At 41.5% G+C, this 21,319-nt stretch overlaps 1 protein-coding gene across 1 annotated transcript in view; it reads right to left on the bottom strand.

Moving 5' to 3' along the window:
• Window positions 1–460: 460 nt before the first annotated feature.
• The window catches only part of reck (reversion-inducing-cysteine-rich protein with kazal motifs), a 61,694-nt gene continuing 40,835 nt past the window's right edge, over window positions 461–21,319 (bottom strand). Inside the window, exons 17-21 of the mRNA XM_072451131.1 lie at window positions 20,797–20,986; window positions 19,715–19,925; window positions 19,104–19,177; window positions 12,503–12,658; window positions 461–5,871 (exon numbers count right to left, since the gene is read on the bottom strand). Coding sequence (XP_072307232.1) covers window positions 5,650–5,871; window positions 12,503–12,658; window positions 19,104–19,177; window positions 19,715–19,925; window positions 20,797–20,986 — 853 coding nt within the window. The 3' untranslated portion in view covers window positions 461–5,649. The remainder of the gene's footprint in view (window positions 5,872–12,502; window positions 12,659–19,103; window positions 19,178–19,714; window positions 19,926–20,796; window positions 20,987–21,319) is intronic.

The raw sequence follows: 21,319 nt of genomic DNA, 5'->3' as shown, positions 1-21,319 counted from the left end.
ATCCTTAAGGGAGAAAAGTTTTTGACGGAACATTTAAACATGGAAATGATTCAAACTGTCAGATCAAGGTTTGCTCAGTTTAGATTCAGTCATCATTTGAGTCCTGATGCAGTGAAGCTTTTTATGCATTTATTGATATTTTCTCATGTTACTTATTGCATCACAAGTTAAGCACGACCTCCTCAAAGCTCGTATAAACAAGCACTCAAGAAACTTATGTCCCCTCATTATTGTATTATTGTCAAGAAGTATAAAATGTTAACTTAAATAAATAAATATCATTGTGCTAGCAAATGATACACTAATCATTGGACTAATTCTGAAAATCTTTATTAAATACATTTTACTTTGGAAATGAACACGGCATTCAATTGAATTTAAAAAAAAGAGGACTTATTCCACCAATACATAAAGGTATACTGCATAAGGACACTTTTGAATTGATGATTTGACATAATATTTCTCACACAACAATCATATTCTTGAATTTATTGAAAGAAATATGTACCTTTTAATTGGACTTCTTTACATTTAAGGCACTTGCATACAAGCTATAATCCTGATAGTCAAGTTTGCATTATAGATGACAAAACAATGTGGGCTATTTAAAAAAAAGCTGGGTATAAAAAAATGACATATAATACGCACACTGATACTCTCATGTTATGCATATTAATGAGGCTGCAATGCTGTCGCCAATGTGGGCCAAAAATGGGCTAAAAATCCAGGATACAAGTTAAAAATGATCCATCACGCCATTAATAAGATTTGTAAATACGTAATAATGATATATTTTAGATATTATATTACCGGTATATTGTGTTTGTTATGTTAAAACAAAATAAGAACAATCAATAGGTCTTCATATGAAATCACAATACTTCTCCAATGCAATATATTACAGGTGCCATGTGTAACCTTTCTGCTAGAGTTGGTCACCATGTGTCTCCGTGGTGATGTTTTTGCTTACAGGTCAGCTCTGTGGAGAGGCGACATGTTTTTCAAGGTGTTTTTGAGCACTAAAAAACACCTGCACTTGAATAAATGTATTATATAAAGGTTTAACGCAGTGTCGTGAGTTCGAATCCCGACTCCGACCGAGTATTTTGACATTAAAAAAAAGTTAAGTAAAAAAGGTTATAAATATTTGTTATAATTTGGTTGCGATTATTCATCTGTTTAAGCCTGAGAGAGTTGCCATAGTGACCATTGTGGCAAAATGATATCCCACATTTTGGAGTACAACTGAGCATGTGCAGTCCATCATATACAATCCGACAAATATGAATAATAATGTCTCTGAAATATTCTGCCAAACACACTTGAAACAATGACATAAAACATGAAACATTTGGAACATGGCTGGACTTAAAGGTGCACTATGTCACATTTCTGGTGTGGGGGCGTATACCACCTGCTTGCTCTCCATGGAGATGTTGTTGCATTGCCTGGTATGTTACATAGGCTGGTATTAAATATGAATGACTTAAAGGGGACATATCATGCAAAATAAACTTGAATTAGCTTTTAACCTTGTTACAACAGTGTTTCCTCATCATTAGTTAGTTGTGCGTGATTCCTGCATGTTTGAGTTAATCCTGTTTTGTCCTGCAACTGAAGCTCGAGCGCTCAGAAAAGTCCTGTTTTCACCTACCCCCTATCCTCACCCACATTCCTGCACTTAGATGCGATTATTTGACAAATTCAAACTCAAGAGTGACACATGAAGTTCTAAAATGTCACATAGTCATTTTTCATGACAATCCGCTGCTTGTCGCGGTGACATTTCTACATTTCTGTTATGAATATATTTACATGTTTAATACTGTAGTTTACATACAAAAAACAATATGTTAAGTTATGATCTACTTATGGTATCATTTAATACAAAGTGTGTGAAAAAAGCATATTATGTCCCCTTTAAAAACAGCTTTAAAACATGCTTATCTGCTCATCTCCATAAAGTTTAATGCCATACTGTGGGACATTCAAGGCAAAGCAGCAACATCTCTATACAGACAGAAAGGTTACACAGTGCACCTTTAAATGCTGTCTATACTTCCATGACTGTACTTTTATAGACACGGTATCTTCATGGTGGAATGTCAGCATATATTTCCCATAATTCTTTCATCCTGTATATACATGCAAACACAAGCTACATATGAAACAAAATATTATAAATTATTCATAAACATTTAAATGATAAAGTGTGTACACGTCGTCATATATTGAAATCAAATCTTAAAAAATACATCTACTTAAAGCTGGAGTAGGCAATTTGTGGCTGTTGCTGTGACTATAAATAATCATGAGTTTGTACAGTTCATTCTAAAACCTTTACAAAGCAATATAAATTCTAAAAGTACACTTATTTCAGTTAAACATGAAATGATAAACTTGCATTGCCTATTTCAACTTTAAAAATAACACAATTGTGACCAAAAAGGGCATTTCCACACACTAATACTGGTTTGGTCTCTTCCACATCGGTGCAACTGCTATAAAAAGTGATGGAAGAGTTGCTGGTTTGAAAATACTCTAGAGCTTCAACATAAAGTATAAAAACACAATGTAAACAAATAGAAAATACTGTGAGTTCAAATACTGTTGGAGTGTTGCTCCTGCTGCAGCTGCCTGTGCAGTAACACTGATACGTACATTCACAACTCTGAAATTGTCATGCAATAAAAGCTATTTCCACCTGGACAAAGGCATTCAAAATCAAATTAGGGCTGCACAATAGATCCACTGTTATTGTCATTGCAAAGCTATAGCAATATTTATGTCATAGATGAAGGGTTCACACTTAGATCAGATTTAGCTCTGGTTTATTACAAGTTTAGTGCCAAGTAAAGTCCAAGTTTAAAGCAGATTTGTATTAAATTTAGTGCAAAATAATGTGGAAATGTGTGTTTAAAATGTTTTAGTGAGTTTCTTGATTCAGTTTTAGTTTAGTTTACCACATCAAAATTGGGACTAAACCAGGACTAAACCCGAAACTAAACTTGGACTAGATCAGGACTAAACTTGGACTAGAAAAAGACCAAACCAAGTCCAAATCAGGACAAAAATGGGCTCAATTTAGCACTAAATGACAAGTGTGAACGCACCTTTAAATTGTCTATTTTGGATGAGTAAATATAGATATTCACAATTGTCTTATACATTAACTGAGCTTACTGTTTAAGAAGTACTTTCACATATTTGAATAGTACATAGTTATTAGGGGTGAGACGAGACATAATACTGGGTTCATGAGGACGAGATTTTGACATAGTCTATAATAACAAATTGTGCGGTTCAATTCACCATTTTTGACCTCACACGTTAGTTTTTTTGTGGCACTGCAGCTTCTCAAGAGATGTAACTCAGCAGCATTAAAACTTATTCTGTCAAATCCAAATGTAAACACATCTCACATTTTACACGTCCACATTCTTATGGCAATTTATCTCACACATTATGATATCATGCAGCCCTAAAAACAAACACAGAGACATTTACCCACACATATATTGCATTTTCATTTGACTTCATACAAGACATGGTCATTTCCTCAGAGAAAACGACCACAGGCTGATTGTCTTTCAAAAGTTCAGATGGCTTAAGACCTTCCACAGAACAGAAGTCTCCCTTTTACTGACGCTTATACTGGCCGGGGCAAAGCTGCAGCTCACGAGACGCCCATGAGCAAGGCACCCACACGGCAGAGGTGGAGGCTCAACGCTCGGACCAAACACTGTGTAATCTGCCACATAAACACGACAGAAATGTGCATTCACAGGTCCTGCTCTGGCCTCATGGTGGCGCTGTGGCTTCAGATCACAGGACACTTTGTTAAAGCAGACGGAAGCACTAACCATGGAATTTATTGGCAAAAAAACAATTAAGTTTAGCTAATATACTTGTACTTATATATCTAAAACCACATTTAGTCTGTAAATGAGTCTATAAACCAGGGGTGGGTAAACTACGGCCTTTCAATCCGGCCTGCCAAGCTTGTCCAAGTAATATTAAATTTATTTTTAATTATTTTTTTTCCTTTTTTGCCCTCAGGCATTTGTCTGCACTTGTATCCTTAAAAAATATGATGTGAAATGAATTAAATAATAGATTCAATAGCCTATATTTGACAGAAAAGTGATAAACTATACTTTTTCAGGTTTAATTACTCTGCTAATTACAACCAAACGTCATTTTAGCCAGTTTGTGTTTTAACTCATTGAATACGTTAAATAGAGACTTTATCCAGTACTTATATAATGTTACAAGAGGTCATTTTGCGTTTTCCTTTATCGACTTTCTGCATTTTGACATGTGCCGTATATGAATAGCCTCTGAGTGGACGTCTGCTGTACCAAAGTGACCTAAAGTGAACGGAGGAGCGTTCTGGAGCGCGCGCACGACGCCAGGCACAGGACGCTAGCCTTCATTTAAATAGAATACTGCTCTGGCATTAGCTTCTGATTGCTATAACGCAGGAGGCACCTTAGGAACGATTGTCGAGGGCGGAGAGAGACAACGGACAAAAACGTCACGCTAGTTCAATATTGTTCCTCAGATCTGAGACTCTGCAAGGAATAAAAATTGATAATAAAGTTCTGACCGTTCAGATGATTTGGTTATTTCAAGCTAAATGGGCTCTGTGCACGACAACATCCGGCTAGCTCAGTGTTAGCGTCAGTGTTTGTCGTTCTAAAAAACACTAAATCATGCCGGAGCAGACGGTGGACTGTGAGACTAATGAGGTGAATATTTGTTTGTGTCTCAATGCTAATGCTAATGCTATTTTGAGGCATGAACATTTTACAAATAATGCCACAAACTGAAGTCATTTACATAACTTATACACTACAAACAATTGGGTAGTCTTAACTTAAAATTTGAATTGCTTGTTTATGTTATATTTTATGTCCTAATAATAGCTTTGAGATTATTACCAATATTCCCCCTTTTCTATGAACTGGGGAACTACGGTACCTCATATCTAAAAAGGTCCCATGCATGTTGTTGAGTGTAGGCCTGTTGTATTGAATCTCACCAAATTATAGAATAGGCTCCTGGTTCAACCACAGATACCGTTCCACATCCACAATAGTTATGCATAAATGTATGTTTTTACAGCGTAAAATATAGTGGCATATCCAGACACGGGGCAGGTCCCGGGGAACATAGGGCAGACCCCGCTGTGGGACACAGTGAGCTAGCCAGCGCTGCGGTGCACAGAACCTGCTATATGCAAGTGGATGGATATATGTATTTTTTAAAGTACACATTTCTTTCTCCACTGGTAAGAGAAGAAAAAATATCTTGAAACGTTATGTTAAAAAATGTAAGCACATTAAAGGTGCACTATAAAGCCTTTCTGGGCTGGAGAGTGAGGCATTAAGTGATCCACAGTATTATTGGTTTAATCACACACTGTGGATCATTCCTGCAAAGGCAACAACATCTCCCTCAAACAGAAATAGTGCACTTTTAATTGAATACATTTAATCTTGTCAAAACGACTCAAATCAATGTGAATATTCAGATTAAGTTATCTCGTGTATGCTCATTATTCCTCTTGTGCGGTGCGTGGCTTCCCTCTTCTCAAATGAGACAGTCTTCATATCAAAGTTGGATCGGGGCCCGAGACGGCAGATGCTAGAGAAGTAGGACGTTGGGAGCGGCCCCCAGGAGCAGCCCCAGCAGCAGACCCAGGCCGGGGCTCAGGGGTCGGGCCGCGGTCCCTGAGGAGGACAGGATCCAGGAGGTCTGCAGTTGTGAGGACAGGAAGGCCGACAGGGGGACGTGGGACATGAGCGTGGGGCTGGAGTAGTTTATGAGCGCGTCGATCTTCTCCGCCTCTTTGCTGCACGCCTCCACCTGGACACGAGAGAAAGTCAGAAGTTTAGACAAGTTTAAGTAGTACATGTTATAGAGTTTACACTAGAAACTGTTCCCAAAGTGCTGCACAGAATTGATTTAAAGCAGAACTAAGTAACTCTTGCGATAGAGCTCCCCATGCAGCTCTCTTGTGAAAATACAGACGCAGAAAATAAAAAATAAATCTTTCTTTATCATAATAAGACAGTATAATCACATATTATAATATTTCACATCGCCAAATATTTAAAAAAAGCCAGGGTTTTTCTTCGGGTCGATGTCAGCTAATGTTGCACGGATGGTTTTCCGCTCAGAGACAGCAGGGGGCGACGACAGACACTTCAAACGACCCGAAAATACACACTTAACCATCACAGGGACTTACAAAGACGTTCAATAAAGGTCAAAATGTTACTTAGTTCTGCTTTAAAGGAGTTCTATCATGTGGAATCAGCCTTGTTACAACAGTGTCTTCTCATCATTAGTTTACTCAGAGTTGCATTTAGATTGTTTCCTGCATGTTCAAGTTAGCTCGTTTTGTCCTGCAACTGTAGAGATGAGAAATTCCTGTTATCACCTACCCCCTATCCCCACCCACATTCCTGTATTTTGTTGCAATTATTAGAAGAATGAAGACGCCAAGTGACACGTAGGACTCTAAAATGTCATGTTGCCACTTTTCAAATATAAAAACTTGTACATGAAACTCAGATTTGCAGTTTTGAACGTTAATAGCCCTGTTTCTATTATTAAACCGTTTGAGATCTGTTTTGTGGTTTACAATGAACAACTTGCGTTATAATACTGTATATCTCATTTAATAAAAAATCTGAAACAAAAAATAATACTGTTAAGCAATAAGAACTAAAAATAATAACTACAATCTAAATTCTTCAGTAGAGCCTGTTGCGTCGGTTGCATCAGTATCTATTGTACAGGCACATGTACAACTTACTTATTGTACTTTACTGCAACACCATCCACAGTCCGGCAAATACAGCTTCTCTTATCTTAGAAAACGTGGCTTACTGGACATGGTAAGTAGAGGTAGGTAAAGTATTTCCTTATTGTGATCAAAGAGTAGAGTATTAAATGAATTCACCCTGGAGAGACAAAGAGACCACGAGAATGGACTGTTTGGCAAGCTTTATTCGAGAGTTATTTGGCGCTCAGACCCGGGCGGAAGACGTTGCGATCATGGGCACTACATGATCTATTTGTATTAGATGTCTCCCCCCGGAGCCTGGAGCCTGGTGGTGGTAGATGTGAAGAGAAGGTAGAGGATGAGGGGAATGCAGAGGAGGAGCTGGGGAGGTGGTGGGTCGCAGTACGGTTTGAGCGGCCGAGGGTTAGGGTTAGGGTTAGCTTAAATGCGACCGCCTGGGCGCTGATTGGGAGCGTTGATTGGGGATGAGGAGCAGGTGCGGGGCCATGATGCGACGCCCCCTGACCTTTCACCCTCCTTCTTGGCCGGGAAAAGCGCAGAAACCTGGGAGAGTCCATGGTGAAGGAGGGATCTGACTCTCACAGACGGACAGGCGGGCGCCCGCTTGAGTGCGATGATGGCGCTGGGGAGAGGGGTCCTTCCATGGTGGCCTTGATGTAGATGGATGGAGTTAGGTCTTCCAGGCTGAATTTACGCAGGCTTCATTTGTCCTTTCACGTTGAATAGAATGAACTCAACAGTAGGTACTAAACTGTCAACCGCCGGGTTCGAGGTAAATCTCTACCAACCAACGAACAACGGAAGTCCAGAGCCTGTCTTCTTTTGAATCCCAAGACGAATAAGGGAGAGAGAGGTTGGAATGTAGAAACAAGGTTGTTTCAGCGGCTGAGGAATAAAACTTTGTGTATGACAGCTCTGCGCTCTGAGAATAAACTCCACTCACACCGTCTTCTCCTATAGAATATTCTAGAGCGCTCAGACCAAGTGCAACATTTAAACATGTACAAATATCAAATGTATCTATGCAGTATGTTGTAAAAATACTGGCAGCGGTGTAGCACTCTCGCCTCGTAGCAAGAAGGTCTCAAGTTCCAGAGTTTTCCGTGAGGAGTTTTGCATGTTCTGCCTGTGTCTGGGTGAGTTTTCTTCCAAAAGATCCGAGCAAAAGATGTGGAGAATGCTTCGAGTTAAAGGTGCATCACTGGTTTGCCTGGAATGTTCCTCAGTATGGCATTAAACCTATCTATCGCCATGGAGACAAAGCAGGTCAAGTTGCAGGTCAGATCTGCGGCGAGGCGTCCACGCTCACAGCAAGAACGCAGATGTTTTCCGAGGTATTTTAGGCAATGAAAAGACAAGTTTAATTGGTCCGAAACGAATTAATAAAAGAAACAAATCCGGGTTGCAAACGGTACGTCATTGTAGAGATCACGGGGAGCTTTTTTCCTACGTGTGTCACCGTTTAAGGAACTAAAATGGCATAAAGTAGGGACAGGAGAGCGGTGAAATGGAAAGCAGTGGCATCTTGGAGAATACAGATTACTCAAACACGCATGAATCACTCTAAATACAACTTCAAGTGGTTGACTAAGAGGGCAAACAATTATAACATGGTTTAAAGGTCCGGAAAGGGAAAGGGATAACATCGCCATGGTGACGAGCAAGCTAGCGGACCCTCCACCAGCAGAAAGGTTCCATAATGCACCTGTAACCGCGCTCCAGATCTTTTACTCAATTGGCTGGAGACAAAGCGGACAGAAAAGTTACACAGAGCAGCTTTAAGTGAGACTTTATCCAGAACTTTGCATCTTTGAACGTCTTTTACGATCTGAAAACGCTACAAAAGTTATTTCCAAATCACAATCCCCTAATACAACGTTACAAAATTCAACTCGTCGTGTCCAGAGCTGCAGATGAGAAGAGTTCATTTGGTCCGAACAGAACGCAGAATGGTTGCCTGGAAACAGCAGAAGCGCCTCTCTCCTGCCTGCGTTCAGTAGCTGTAGTAGAGTTTATGAGTATTTTTGGAAGCGTGTTTGTCTTAGGGATGCTTTCATAAACCATTTGAGCACACAACGTTCTCTCATTTTTTTTTTTTTTTTTTTGCCTTTTCTCCTCGTCCGGCTCGTCAAACGCAGCCTTTTTGGAGTTCTACAATTTTAATGGAGTAAACAACTTCGTAGGGATTTGCCAAAGGTTTGTGTTCGCTGCACTGCACAAGAGCATTTGATTGTGTTATTCGTATATGTGCATCCACAACTGCAAATCACTGTTAACTACAGAGAATAATGAGAAAAACGATTTAACACTAATAACGATGATGTACATTTGCATCAAAACAAATATACAATTATTTTACCTTTAAATACTTTATACAACAAATAAAGATAATTGAAGGCTTCTAGATGGATGATATTTAATAATAAAGTGTATTATTGATCAAAATAAGACATAGATTATTCATTTTTGTCATTTTTATTGAATAATACCAATGTCTTTGTCATGAAAAGGTCTTTTTGTTTGTGTTTTAGACTCTGAATAGCCCAGATAACAATTACGATGATTCATTATTAAGTATGAAAACGGTTATTTGTTAAAGTCAGTCACAATTAGAGGATAAATCGTTGCAGCTCAACCTAGAATATAAAAGTAGTAAAAGTGCAGAGATGAAATTGTCTTCTCGGCTCTTGAGTCATTTAAGCATGCTTCAGTCCCAGCACTTGCCTGCAGGGGGCGTCACACAGTGCTGAGAACACACACTGTAACTTTTCCATCCACCATTTGTTAGTTGCCGTGGAGATGTTATTGCGTCGCTGTGAATGTTCCACACATATTCATGGCTTCGCTGCGCCAACAAAAAGTCTCAAAACAAAGGATTATTCTTCCTTAATGGTCACAAAGAGCCTGTTGGTCACTTCAGTCTGTTCAGTGAGCACTTTGTTTCAGCTGGCTAACGCTAGCTCATACATTAAACCGCCATGTTAATTGCGCGGCTATGCTAATGAACGTTATTAGCATACTTGCAGACTTACTGTTAGCTGAACTTTCTACTACAGCTGATATATTTTACACACGGACACAAAAGGCGAGGAATCTTAAAGGTCCCATAACATGCAAAATCGACTTTTGAGAGCTTTTAACCTTCTTACATTGCTATTTGTGCTTCGTATATGTACCCAGAGAGTTTTTTTGATTGATTCCCGCAGTTTTTAGCTATAGAACAGACTATATCCTTTCCTCGAATCTCCAAACTGACGGGGGGTGGGTGCAGCTCGTAATTTGTTTATTACTTTACTATTGAATACTGGCGCTATTCCCTCCATAAAAGAAGACGATGGAGAACCGAGAGCTCTAAGTACACTAAAGCTACATGTGCGACTCACGCAAATTTCCAGAACATGTATAATGATTTTATTTACATGACGAGTGACGTATCATGACCTAATGTGTTACACATCGAGTACACAATGTTTACTTAATGTTATGTGCGTTATTTCTACACTGTGGAGTCGGGTTGTATAGTCAGGAGCGGCCCCGTCGTCTTTCACCGCCGCTAGAATCGAAAACGTGATTATTGAGATAGTTTGTTTACATCCCCACCGTCACCCCCACCGCCGTTTGCATTCCCGGGTTGGTGAGGGGGTCCAAGGTCTGGGAGATATTTCTTAACTATTATGTTAAGGGTGTCGCACAACCCTTATTATTATAAGAGTTTTTGTTTATAAGATTTTTTGTTTATAAGAGTTTTTGTTTATAAGAGTTTATAAGAGTTTTTGTTTAGAAGAGTTTATAAGAGTTTTTGTTTATAAGAGTTTTTCTTTGTAAGAGTTTTTGTTTATAAGAGTTTGTAAGAGTTTTTCTTTGTAAGAGTTTTTGTTTATAAGAGTTTTTGTTTATAAGAGTTCTTCAATTAAGAGTATTTTTTTAATCTTCCTATAAGTTATCTGTCCTTTTCCTCTGTATCTACCTGTGTTGCAACAATGAAATTCCCCATGTGTGGACAATAAAGGAATATCTTATCCATCTGATATAAATGTGAGCATTGCACTATTATTTTGTGCTGTAAATGAAAAAAAGCCTTGTTTGTCATCATGGTGACATTGAGTTTGAAGTGTTATTATATACAACATGTTTGTACATTGAAGTTCCTGAAGTATTTAAAAGCCCTGTTATTGTGGTGAAGACGTTCAGAGTTTACAGATGCGTCCGCCTCCTCGCTCGCTCGCAAGTACATCTTGTTGAGTATTCATTGTGCGCGTCTCCAAACAAACTGCAAACTCTTCCACACTTTTCCTTTGGAGCAGCCTCTGACTAACGCGTCCTCGACTCACGCGGCTGAATGCATTTGTAATTGGCTCGGAACACAAGGTTTTTCGTGAAACTGTCAGGCCGTCGGGCAAAAGAGACGCTGTGGTACACAATGAAAACATGCAGAATTTAATAAAGATGAAGCTGTATTCAACTCAGAAGATGTATTCCTCACCTCGTGTAACCGGCCGTTTGATGTGAGCCTGTCAAAGCCTCTCGACTTCGCCTCTCAACGTAAGTGATTCATATAATGCACTCTTTTCACTTCATCTTCATCTCTTCATAGTCACGGCCTCATCTAACTCTATCTTCTCAAGTTCAGGCACAAGTCAATAACGTTTGTCCTTGAATGTCCTTCCTCCATCTCTTCCATCATGTGGTTCAAGAGGCATCGTTTATTACTTAAAGACATTTTTGTAACTTAGTGGTTTTTCATTTGACATTTTTCATTGTAAACCGCAATATTGATGAAAATTGTTGGCTTCATAAAGCATTGATTTCCTGTTCAAAAGCCCTCTTTAAAGTAGAATGTCAAAAATGTGCTTTTGAACCCTTCGTCTGCTCTTGTCCCTATTTCAGGCTCCACTCTCCCAGCCTAACAAGTCTATGGACCAGAGTGTGTCACCTGCAGAGTGTGTTACCTGCAGAGTGTGTCACCTGCAGAGTGTGTTACCTGCAGAGTGTGTTACCTACAGAGTGTGTTACCTGGAGAGTGTGGTACCTGCAGAGTGTGTTACCTGCAGAGTGTGTTACCTGCAGAGTGTGTCACCTGCAGAGTGTGTCACCTGCAGAGTGTGTTACCTGCAGAGTGTGTTACCTGCAGAGTGCGTGACCTGCAGAGTTTGTTACCTGCAGAGTGCGTGACCTGCAGAGTGTGTTACCTGCAGAGTGTGTTACCTGCAGAGTGTGTTACCTGCAGAGTGTGTTACCTGCAGAGTGTGTTACCTGCAGAGTGTGTCACCTGCAGAGTGCGTTACCTGCAGAGTGTGTTACCTGCAGAGTGTGTTACCTGCAGAGTGCTTTACCTGCAGAGTGTGTTACCTGCAGAGTGCGTCACCTGCAGAGTGTGTCACCTGCAGAGTGCGTTACCTGCAGAGTGTGTCACCTGCAGAGTGCGTTACCTGCAGAGTGCGTCACCTGCAGAGTGTGTCACCTGCAGAGTGCGTTACCTGCAGAGTGCGTTACCTGCAGAGTGTGTTACCTGCAGAGTGTGTTACCTGGAGAGTGTGGTACCTGCAGAGTGTGTCACCTGCAGAGTGTGTTACCTGCAGAGTGTGTTACCTGCAGAGTGTGTTACCTGCAGAGTGTGTTACCTGCAGAGTGTGTCACCTGCAGAGTGTGTCACCTGCAGAGTGTGTCACCTGCAGAGTGCGTTACCTGCAGAGGCGTGGGCTGCTGCTCCACCGGTGCGACGAGCACCACCAGGACGTGGTCGATGCTGAGATAACCGAACACGTCGCACTGAGGCACGGACACGTGCAGCCGCAGCACCCGGAGCACTTCCTGTACGGTCACTGGCTCCTCCCGCTTCAGCTGACAACACATCACACGCTGTTACACACTGTTACACACTGTTACACACTGTTACACGCTGTTACACACTGTTACACACTGTTACACACTGTTACACACTGTTCCACGCCTGTTACACACTGTTCCACGCCTGTTACACACTGTTACACGCTGTTACACGCTGTTACACACTGTTACACACTGTTACACACTGTTCCACGCCTGTTACACACTGTTCCACGCCTGTTACACACTGTTACACGCTGTTACACACTGTTACACACTGTTACACACTGTTACACGCTGTTACACACTGTTCCACGCCTGTTACACACTGTTACACACTGTTACACGCTGCTGTTACACGCTGTTACACACTGTTACACGCTGTTACACACTGTTCCACGCCTGTTACACACTGTTACACACTGTTACACGCTGTTACACGCTGTGACACCCTGTGACACGCTGCTGTTACACACTGTTACACACTGTTACACGCTGTTACACGCTGTGACACCCTGTGACACGCTGCTGTTACACACTGTTACACGCTGTTACACGCCGTTACACGCTGTTACACGCAGTTACACGCTGTTACACACTGTTACACGCTGTTACACACTGTTACACAGTTACACGCTGTTACACGCTTTTACACGCCGTTACACACTGTTACACGCCTGTTACACGCCTGTTACACACTGTTACACACTGCTGTTACACGCTGTTACACACTGTTACACACTGCTGTTACACACTGTTACACACTGTTACACAGGGTCAAATGTTACATCTGATGCTGCACTATCTATATTTCAAGTACAATGAACTTACATTTTCTTTGTCCTTGTTTAATTGCAGTAATATTATTTTTTGGGTCAGAATGTTTCCATATTTTATGTTTTATGAATATGACAGTTAGATGTCTGTCTTGGATAAGCAATTATAATCTATTACAGACTAGACCTAACAATAATTCATTAAAATAAGAAAATATTGTAGATTTGCATCCAACAGATTACTTATAGATTATGGTTAATGTTTTTATCAACACATATATTTTGTATCCAACACATTTTTCAACAGCATTCAATTTTCAACAGCAAAAAAATGATAAAATAAAATAAAGGATTGTATCAAATTGTGGCATTAAATTGTATTCAAACAGCATTTAAAAAGTCTTCTTAAACGGTTATAATGGCCAATGTGAAATATGATTCGAGAGCTATAGTAGTATTTGAGAGTTAAGATTAAAGGTCCCAAATTATACTTGATTGACTTTCTTGAGATTTGAGTCGTGTCGTATTGTTGTTTTCGCAATTAAAACAGAACCTGAAATTGTGTTTGTTTCATCTGTGCAGGTCTGATCCGTTTAGTGTGCAATTTGTCTCAACTTAGAAGCATCAGATATTGTTATTTTGGCCTCATTTGAACTGTTTCACTCACTAACAGAACAAAATGTGAAAAAAGTAGAAATCTTAATTAAAAAACAAATTGATTTTTGTTCAACAGTACTGCTCAGAATGTGCTAATAATAATAAACCCTCAGCAATCTGTGGCAGCCTCAAACAGAAAAGAAATGTACTTTTTACTTTTTAGACCTGTTACAAAGACGTATCTTCAGTACTTTTGTTCCTTTCTACCACTGTTGACTGTCAACCAATCAGAGCTGAATGTTTCTACTTGTTTGACCTTTAGTGTTTTAGAACGGTCTCTTTCCACATTGGACAAGTATGTGACCTTACGATGAGGTGAATATCCTCAAACCAAAATCAAACATTAGACATGAGGCTACATCTACATCGGGGTCACGAACGCCAAGTTCTTCCTGATGAGATCTCATTACATTTTCCAGCTCTTGGAATATTTGATGCGTTTCAAAATCTTGCTGATTGTGATCGGCCTTTGTGATGTTTGGGCTTCTCTCTCACAAACTGCACAGGCTGAAGGTCTCTGCAGCTTCTGACCTGAGAGAGGCTCTTCTTTCAGAGCTCCTCGCTCGTCCTCTGACTTCTTCATCTGAACCTTGTCCAGGTCCATCTCGGAGCAGAAGTTGGTGTTGGCATCATAATCCTCTCTTCAGGTGGTTGTTCTTGTTGTGCCACTTGTACTTATCGTCGCTTTTGATGCTTTTGTCCTTCGTGTGAAGGATTTTTTGTGTGGATTTGAACATTTTGGCAGTGGTGGTCAGGGTTCAGCTCTGTGTTGGGACAGTGATGGTCAGGGTTCAGCTCTGTGTTGGGGCAGTGATGGTCAGGGTTCAGCTCTGTGTTGGGGCAGTGATGGTCAGGGTTCAGCTCTGTGTTGGGGCAGTGATGGTCAGGGTTCAGCTCTGTGTTGGGGCAGTGATGGTCAGGGTTCAGCTCTGTGTTGGGACAGTGATGGTCAGGGTTCAGCTCTGTGTTGGGGCAGTGATGGTCAGGGTTCAGCTCTGTGTTGGGGCAGTGATGGTCAGGGTTCAGCTCTGTGTTGGGACAGTGATGGTCAGGGTTCAGCTCTGTGTTGGGACAGTGATGGTCAGGGTTCAGCTCTGTGTTGGGGCAGTGATGGTCAGGGTTCAGCTCTGTGTTGGGGCAGTGGTGGTCAGGGTTCAGCTCTGTGTTGGGGCAGTGATGGTCAGGGTTCAGCTCTGTGTTAGGGCAGTGATGGTCAGGGTTCAGCTCTGTGTTGGGACAGTGATGGTCAGGGTTCAGCTCTGTGTTGGGACAGTGATGGTCAGGGTTCAGCTCTGTGTTGGGGCAGTGATGGTCAGGGTTCAGCTCTGTGTTGGGGCAGTGATGGTCAGGGTTCAGCTCTGTGTTGGGACAGTGATGGTCAGGGTTCAGCTCTGTGTTGGGGCAGTGATGGTCAGGGTTCAGCTCTGTGTTGGGGCAGTGATGGTCAGGGTTCAGCTCTGTGTTGGGGCAGTGATGGTCAGGGTTCAGCTCTGTGTTGGGACAGTGATGGTCAGGGTTCAGCTCTGTGTTGGGGCAGTGGTGGTCAGGGTTCAGCTCTGTGTTGGGACAGTGATGGTCAGGGTTCAGCTCTGTGTTGGGGCAGTGGTGGTCAGGGTTCAGCTCTGTGTTGGGACAGTGATGGTCAGGGTTCAGCTCTGTGTTGGGGCAGTGATGGTCAGGGTTCAGCTCTGTGTTAGGGCAGTGATGGTCAGGGTTCAGCTCTGTGTTGGGACAGTGATGGTCAGGGTTCAGCTCTGTGTTAGGGCAGTGATGGTCAGGGTTCAGCTCTGTGTTGGGACAGTGATGGTCAGGGTTCAGCTCTGTGTTGGGGCAGTGATGGTCAGGGTTCAGCTCTGTGTTGGGGCAGTGATGGTCAGGGTTCAGCTCTGTGTTGGGACAGTGATGGTCAGGGTTCAGCTCTGTGTTAGGGCAGTGATGGTCAGGGTTCAGCTCTGTGTTGGGACAGTGATGGTCAGGGTTCAGCTCTGTGTTGGGGCAGTGATGGTCAGGGTTCAGCTCTGTGTTGGGGCAGTGATGGTCAGGGTTCAGCTCTGTGTTAGGGCAGTGATGGTCAGGGTTCAGCTCTGTGTTGGGACAGTGATGGTCAGGGTTCAGCTCTGTGTTAGGGCAGTGATGGTCAGGGTTCAGCTCTGTGTTGGGACAGTGATGGTCAGGGTTCAGCTCTGTGTTGGGACAGTGATGGTCAGGGTTCAGCTCTGTGTTGGGGCAGTGATGGTCAGGGTTCAGCTCTGTGTTGGGGCAGTGATGGTCAGGGTTCAGCTCTGTGTTGGGACAGTGATGGTCAGGGTTCAGCTCTGTGTTGGGGCAGTGATGGTCAGGGTTCAGCTCTGTGTTGGGGCAGTGATGGTCAGGGTTCAGCTCTGTGTTGGGGCAGTGATGGTCAGGGTTCAGCTCTGTGTTGGGACAGTGATGGTCAGGGTTCAGCTCTGTGTTGGGGCAGTGGTGGTCAGGGTTCAGCTCTGTGTTGGGACAGTGATGGTCAGGGTTCAGCTCTGTGTTGGGGCAGTGGTGGTCAGGGTTCAGCTCTGTGTTGGGACAGTGATGGTCAGGGTTCAGCTCTGTGTTGGGGCAGTGATGGTCAGGGTTCAGCTCTGTGTTAGGGCAGTGATGGTCAGGGTTCAGCTCTGTGTTGGGACAGTGATGGTCAGGGTTCAGCTCTGTGTTAGGGCAGTGATGGTCAGGGTTCAGCTCTGTGTTGGGACAGTGATGGTCAGGGTTCAGCTCTGTGTTGGGGCAGTGATGGTCAGGGTTCAGCTCTGTGTTGGGGCAGTGATGGTCAGGGTTCAGCTCTGTGTTGGGACAGTGATGGTCAGGGTTCAGCTCTGTGTTAGGGCAGTGATGGTCAGGGTTCAGCTCTGTGTTGGGACAGTGATGGTCAGGGTTCAGCTCTGTGTTGGGACAGTGATGGTCAGGGTTCAGCTCTGTGTTAGGGCAGTGATGGTCAGGGTTCAGCTCTGTGTTGGGGCAGTGGTGGTCAGGGTTCAGCTCTGTGTTGGGGCAGTGATGGTCAGGGTTCAGCTCTGTGTTGGGACAGTGATGGTCAGGGTTCAGCTCTGTGTTGGGGCAGTGATGGTCAGGGTTCAGCTCTGTGTTGGGACAGTGATGGTCAGGGTTCAGCTCTGTGTTAGGACAGTGATGGTCAGGGTTCAGCTCTGTGTTGGGACAGTGATGGTCAGGGTTCAGCTCTGTGTTAGGGCAGTGATGGTCAGGGTTCAGCTCTGTGTTGATGTAAGTGCAGCAGTGTTATTTGTGCAGAGCGAGATTTGAAAATGTCACATAAAAACAAGGAGATGTCAATGTTGCATAATTAATTGTCCTCATTATGCTGAGCTGACCTTTTCCAGCGCTCAAATAATTGCCCTTCATTCAGCTTTTAACCAGCTTTGAGTCCTTTCACTTTCTGTTTGCGTTTGGCTGTCAAAAAAATCTATAATAATAATAATAAATACTAAAACAGGATAAAACTAGATACTGAATAAATTACATAAGACAGACAAAGTTGGAATTTAATGAATATTTTTTACAACGTCTGGATCTGTATAAAAAATTGTGTTGTAAGAGTATATAATAATATTAAATAAAGTGCATTATTAGAAATTACATTATTTAGACTTTTCCAAATAAATGTAAATGTTAGTATTGTAAGTTGCTAAGACTGAATTATGTGTTTGAATTAGCTTTTTTATTTTGTACATTTATGAAGTTACATTTTTATTTGATTATTTATTTAACATTTTATACTTAGGTTGAATTTTGTTTCATACTTTAAAAACAACTTTGTTCTATTGCACATCATTAATAAATAAACATAGACAACTGTTTGGTATTGACACAGCCAACTCTATTCCAACTCTGCTTGTAGTAATTTAGTTAATTTTATTTAAATCTGGTATTGGGTTTTAGGTGGTTGGAGAAAAGAAAACTATCTGGTAATTCAATTGAACTCAAACATTGAAGAAGATAATATGATCAATTTGAGAAACAAAATGAAAGCATATCTGGAAAAGTGGAGCAAACTTAATTTAACATTTTGTGGGGAAAAGTAACTAAATAAACTTTTTGTTTTGTTTGTCTAAACCAAATCAACGGAACCTTTCAGCAGTTCAGTGTAAGATGACAGCTCCCTCTGGTGGTAATCACTTGTAAATACATCTACTGAAACGAGTCTGGTCCGTATTTAAAACTCTATTCTCTATAATCCACTGGCCTTCGTGTATTTGGCTGGACTTGTCCCTTGTTTAAGTTGTATTTGTGTAAACTGAAACTGAAAGTTTTTATTAACGTGTCATGTCCCGCCCACTTGGGCTCGTGTGACACTATTGACTTTGAATAAAGAAAGAAATATGTCAGTGTAACAAACTGTATCCAAAGATAACATGAATAAGCTGTGTTTTCGTATGTTTTAATACTAAGTATTTTGCCTTAATGTCCAGGTCTTTCTCCACAAAGGTTGACATACAGAACATTTAATTGTCAAATAACCAGTACATAATTTCACCTTCAGGCCGCCAAAACAGGATGTTTCCGTTGGATTGTGTTATACAAATGAGTCCTTAAATCATTACAGAGGATAATAAAACATGAAATGGAATTCATTTTCTATCCAACATAAGTCACATACAGTACACAACCTGTCCTCCTCTGGGACACCTCTAAAGCGCCCCCCTCCACCTCTGGGGGCAGCACTCCTGCTCTGAGCCCAGCGCACAGACACCTCTGTCATTCCTTAAACTAGATTTAACTTCTTAATTTAGGATTTAAAGCATAAAACCATTCTGATCCAACGTACAGTTTAGTAAATGTGTGGAAGCTTAACCTAATCTTATTGACTACAGCTCCAAGTGCCCTCCCAGCAGACTACCTGTGTGAGTGTGTGTATGTATATATATATATATATATATATATATATATATATATATATATATATATATATATATATATATATATATATATATATATAATATATATATATATATATATATATAATATATAAATGGTGTGGTTACCTTGGAGAAGGTGTTGATGTGCTCCTTGTTCCACAGGATCTGGAGCATGCTGGCACAGATGGGGCAGCAGGCTCCTGAGGACAGATAACACACACATAACTCCATTTAGGTTACATTATCACACCAACAAGTTAGATTAAATGTTCTCTTAATGTGGAATATTGATTTGAGTAGTTTTGATAAAACGTCATCTATTTCTTATTTGACTGAGATTTATGTTGTGTCAGTGGAATGAACACATTTCCACTTCCATGCCTCTAACATTGATAATTTACTACTCAAAAACAACTGAAATCGACTGATAAATGTACCTGAAATCACAATAGTACGTCATGAATTCAAAGCAAAATAATTAATCGTCACATAATTAAAGGGTGAATTATGCAAATTGGACTTTTTGGAGCTTTCTACCATGTTATAACATTCAACAGAAACATGCCTGATGTGGTTTTATGCATATTTGGATACCCAGAAGGAACGCTTTTCACATCTTTTCACGTTTCCCATGGACGAGGCAACTCAAGAAAAGTGAAAAACAATGAATACCCAATAGAAGTGTGATACCTCCCCTTTAATAAACGTTTTCCACAATGATTAAGATGAGAAATGACCTGGAGGAGTGACGGGCTGACAGCCGGGGGTGGACAAGGGGGGACACCGGATCAAGGCGCAGGAGGAGTCAGGGGCCGAGTCGGACAGGGGCCCCACAGCGTGACAGGGGCCCGGGTAGTCCACGGCCACACGGTCGGAGAAGGCGTCGCACACGGTTCTGTACGTCTCTCCGTTATGTCCACACATCTGCTGAGGGCCCCGGCAAGACTCCTGAAGCGCCAGGAGAGAAGAGGGAAGCAACACGGAGGGAAAATGTCATTTAATAGAACATCTTTTTGGTTTTATGTGCGGAGTCGCTGATAATGTGCATTCCTGAGGTTTCCATGTGCTTTAGCTCCAAGTCCACCTTTTAATCTGAGCGAACGGGACCAAAAACATGAGTTCAGAACACTAAATCATGTCTTAGATGGAATTCCCCTGGTGCTTTAAACAGAGGTTACCGAACGTTTTAGGCCGGGGCCCCCAAAACAATCATGCAACAGCTGTAATCATTTAAAGTTTAAAGTTAAAAGTTGCAAAAACGATCCTCATCACCTACTTTGGGAACAACTGCTGTAAAATATAAAGTTGTTTTTATCCTATGTCACATTTTTACACTATAATATTATTCAACTCAATGTGAAAGTATTCAGTAACACTTAAAACATGACAAAATACATTTTAGTATTTCACCGCTCGCATATTTGTGGGATAATCAAAGAAATACAACTTTTTTTCTTTCTTTTTTACATTAAAATAATAAGTTTTTCTTATTAATTTATGTTTTCGAAGGCTTTTTTAGACCGGACAGTTTAGCTTGAAATGGGGATGAGAGGAGGGAGGACGGGAATATAACTCACATATAAATGCTGCGGCCTGTGGAGCCTGGCATATGTGCTGCTGCTTAAACCACTCCACCACCGGGAAGCACTTGTTAAATTTGCTTTTATGTCTAACAAAAATGTGATTTACTGGCGAATAAAAGAAACATTTTGGTACACTAAATGTGGAACAGGACAGAAGTTATTGAGGCTAAATGTTGGCGGCCAAAAGGAAAATCTGGAGCTATGATAAGCCCTTCATAACTGAAATGGTGCTGTACCTGGCACTGTCCCGTGTAGGCGAGGCTCTTGCCGGCCTGCTGCAGGTGGCACAGACTGGGGTGCACCAGGCCCTCGGTGTCACACACGGGCTCCACAGTGTTCCGGTCACAGGGAGAGGACCGGCCCACGCACTCAAACTGAGGACAGGCCCCGGAGTCGCTCAGGCACACACGGAACCGCGCCGCGCACCTGAGCACAGCACAACACCGTCCTACTTTAAGATGGGTTCAATATAATGAGTGTTCAAAAAAGGTGTAACAAAAAAACAACAACAGTGAACAGTTGTTGACAAAATAAAAGGATTTGTAGATATCTTGGTCTTGTCCCTTTGAAAATACCAGATTTTGGGCTTTTTTTCTCACAATCACACTTCAAATTATAAATCTGATGTAACATTCACACAGTTACTCTAAATCCAAAACATTTTAAATAAACATTTTGAAATTTAAAGATGAAAAAATAAATAACAACAAATGTAATGAATGTGTAAAGCATTTTTTGGAAATCTCCAAGTTCTTTGTC

Source organism: Eucyclogobius newberryi, unplaced genomic scaffold (genome assembly GCF_026437365.1).
Source record: "Eucyclogobius newberryi isolate DKJ021-1_F unplaced genomic scaffold, fEucNew1.0.hap1 SCAF_18, whole genome shotgun sequence".
Lineage (NCBI taxonomy): Eukaryota > Metazoa > Chordata > Actinopteri > Gobiiformes > Gobiidae > Eucyclogobius > Eucyclogobius newberryi.
Note: the sequence above shows the minus strand (reverse complement) of the source record. Positions and strands in the feature narration are given on the sequence as shown.